At 34.0% G+C, this 2,797-nt stretch overlaps 1 protein-coding gene across 1 annotated transcript; it reads left to right on the top strand.

Annotated features, from left to right (window-relative positions):
• The first annotated feature begins 419 nt into the window (after positions 1-419).
• Positions 420-1,556, top strand: LOC110109003 (zinc finger MYM-type protein 1-like). Its single transcript, XM_020839891.1, has one exon. The coding sequence runs from the start codon at positions 420-422 to the stop codon at positions 1,554-1,556; it is 1,137 nt and encodes a 378-aa protein (XP_020695550.1).
• The last annotated feature ends 1,241 nt before the right edge of the window (positions 1,557-2,797 follow it).

Here is a 2,797-nt window from a genome sequence, read left to right as displayed (position 1 = left end):
ATGCACGACAAAATTGCGAGGATTTAATGAAACAAGATCAACATATTAACTTTGCCTTGCATATGCAATCTGATCGAGCTACAAAAGCATATCGTGTCCGCTTGAATTCTTCTGTTGATTGCGTTAAATTCCTTCTACGACAAGGTTTAGCATTTCGCGGGCATAATGAGAGTTTTGATTCCAAAAATCAAGGAAATTTTCTTGAGCTTTTGCAATTTTTAGCGGAACATAATGAAGATATAAGTAATGTTGTACTAAAGAATGCTCTAGAGAATTTGAAATTGACTGCACCTGATATTCAGAAAGATATTTGTAGAGCCATATCTATTGCAATTACAGATTACATAAAAGCAGAAGTTGGTGACTGATTCTTTTCTATTCTCGTTGATGAAGCTCGTGATGTATCAGGAAAAGAACAAATGGCTATTGTTATACGATATGTGAGTGAGAAAGGCCAAATTATTGAACGTTTTTTGGGTATTGTACATGTTCCTGAAACGTCAGCTCGATGTCTTAAAAAAGGAGTTGAACAAGTCCTCTCAAATTACAATTTGTCACACTCTAAAATTCGTGGTCAAGGTTATGATGGTGCAAGTAACATGAGTGGAGAATTTAATGGCCTAAAAGCACTTTTTCTGGATGATAATAAGTCTGCATATTATATCCATTGTTTCTCACACCAGCTTCAATTAGCCTTAGTTGCAGTTGCAAAAAATCATGTTCAGATTGCACTATTATTTACTATAATTTCAAATGTGATGAATATTGTGGGTGTTTCATGCAAGCGTCGTAATCAGCTAAGAGATAAACAACACGATATGACATTAAGTGCATTACAAAATGGTGAGGTGTTCACTGGACGTGGATTAAATCAAGAAATATCTTTACGGCGTCCGGGTGAAACAAGATGGGGTTCTCATTATGAGTCACTTATTAGATTGATTACAATGTTCTCCTCAGTTGTTGATGTGCTTGAAATAATTTTGGAGGATGGCATAAGTTCTAAAAAGAGAGGGGAAGCTTTTGCATTATTAGATTCAATGCAATCTTTTGACTTTTGTTTTTGTCTGCATTTAATGAAAGACATACTTGGAATCACTGCTGAACTCTCAGATGCTTTACAAAGGAAAGACCAGGACGTCGTAAATGCTATGTCTTTAGTTCAAATATCAAAAATCAGATTACAAGACATGAGAGATAATAAGTGGGATGACTTCATTCAAAAAGTGTCTTTATTTTGTGTTGAACATAAAATTATCATTCCAAATCTAAATGATAAATGGGTTGCCCGCGGACGATCACGGCGTGGACTTCAAGAAATAACAAATTTACATCATTATCGAGTTGATATATTCTACACAGTACTTGATATGCAACTACAAGAGCTGAATAATCGTTTCACAGAAGCTAATACTGAATTACTTTTGTGCATTGCTTGTTTAAATCCATCAAATTTGTTCTGTGCATTCAACAAAGAAAAGTTGATTAAAATGGCAAACTTATATCCAAGTGATTTCACTCCTTCTGATTTGATGATTCTTGATAATCAGCTGTAAACTTACATTATGGATATGCGGCTTGATGTACAATTTTCATTATTAAAGGATATAGGAAGTCCTGCTGAAAAAATGATTCAAACTAGGAAGGAAATACTATATCCTCTTATTTTTAGGCTATTGAAGTTGGCATTAGTACTACCCGTTGCAACAGCAGGAGTTGAAAGAGCATTTTCCGCAATGGCAATCATTAAAAATCGGCTACGCAATCGAATTGGAGATCAGTGGATGAACGATACTTTAATCTCTTATATTGAAAAAGAAATTTTAGATTGTATTGACAATGATATTATTATTCAGTTATTTCAAAATATGAAGAACAGAAGGTATAAATTGTAAGTGTATTTCATTTTATGTTTGGCTTGGGAAAGTAGTCATACTTAGACATTTTACGTGGGGGATTCTTCGTTGTGACTATAACTCCACCATACTTCTTCGCTGCTTGGTTACTATCAATCACTACTGGCTGAGCCTTCAAGAGCTTCTCCAGTATGTCAAAGGCATCTTCTCCGACATCTTCAAGGCCACGATTAGACATCTTAGTATTGCAGTTTAGTGTTCTTTGGGAATTTGGTAAGCTTTTGTTTGCTTGTTTACATGGAAATGACTGCCTATTTATAGTAACAAAGCTCCTTAATGAGTAAGCGTAATTACCTTCTAATGATAGAATTTTTTTCTTAATTATGATGCTGCTCTTTATGTTACTGTTTATGATCAGAGAGTTCGATCGATAGAAAGTGTATAATTAATAAACTACTTTCGGTGGGGAATTATTTGGTAGAGAGATATGACAAGGAGAACAGCATAAAGCATGCATCGTATGCTTCTGAAACTATTAGCTTGGAGGTTCTTTTGTTAGTTTTTTCTCCTGAAATTTCGAGTAAGAGAATTAATATCTATGAATGATTCGAAGCAACAAAGATGTGCGTATGTGCTATGAATATCTTCTTTGCCAACACTGTGTTGTTTTAGGACGTTTTTAATAATACAATATTAGTAATGGAAGGTTTAGTATTTTATACTGTCATATCACACCAACTATTCTATGTTGAGTCATCCATTAAAAAAAATATTCTTTTTTAAGCATCTAATACATAATAATAATAATAATAATTCATCTTTAAAAATCTTCAAAAGATCCCCCCCCCCCCCCCAAAAAAAAAAATTTGGAAGGCAGTTTTTGCATGCTTGGACCACATGTGCCATCTAAGGGTAGATTTATTCTTTTGGAGTATTAGATG

Source organism: Dendrobium catenatum, unplaced genomic scaffold (genome assembly GCF_001605985.2).
Source record: "Dendrobium catenatum unplaced genomic scaffold, ASM160598v2 original_scaffold_96786, whole genome shotgun sequence".
NCBI lineage: Eukaryota > Viridiplantae > Streptophyta > Magnoliopsida > Asparagales > Orchidaceae > Dendrobium > Dendrobium catenatum.
Note: the sequence above shows the minus strand (reverse complement) of the source record. Positions and strands in the feature narration are given on the sequence as shown.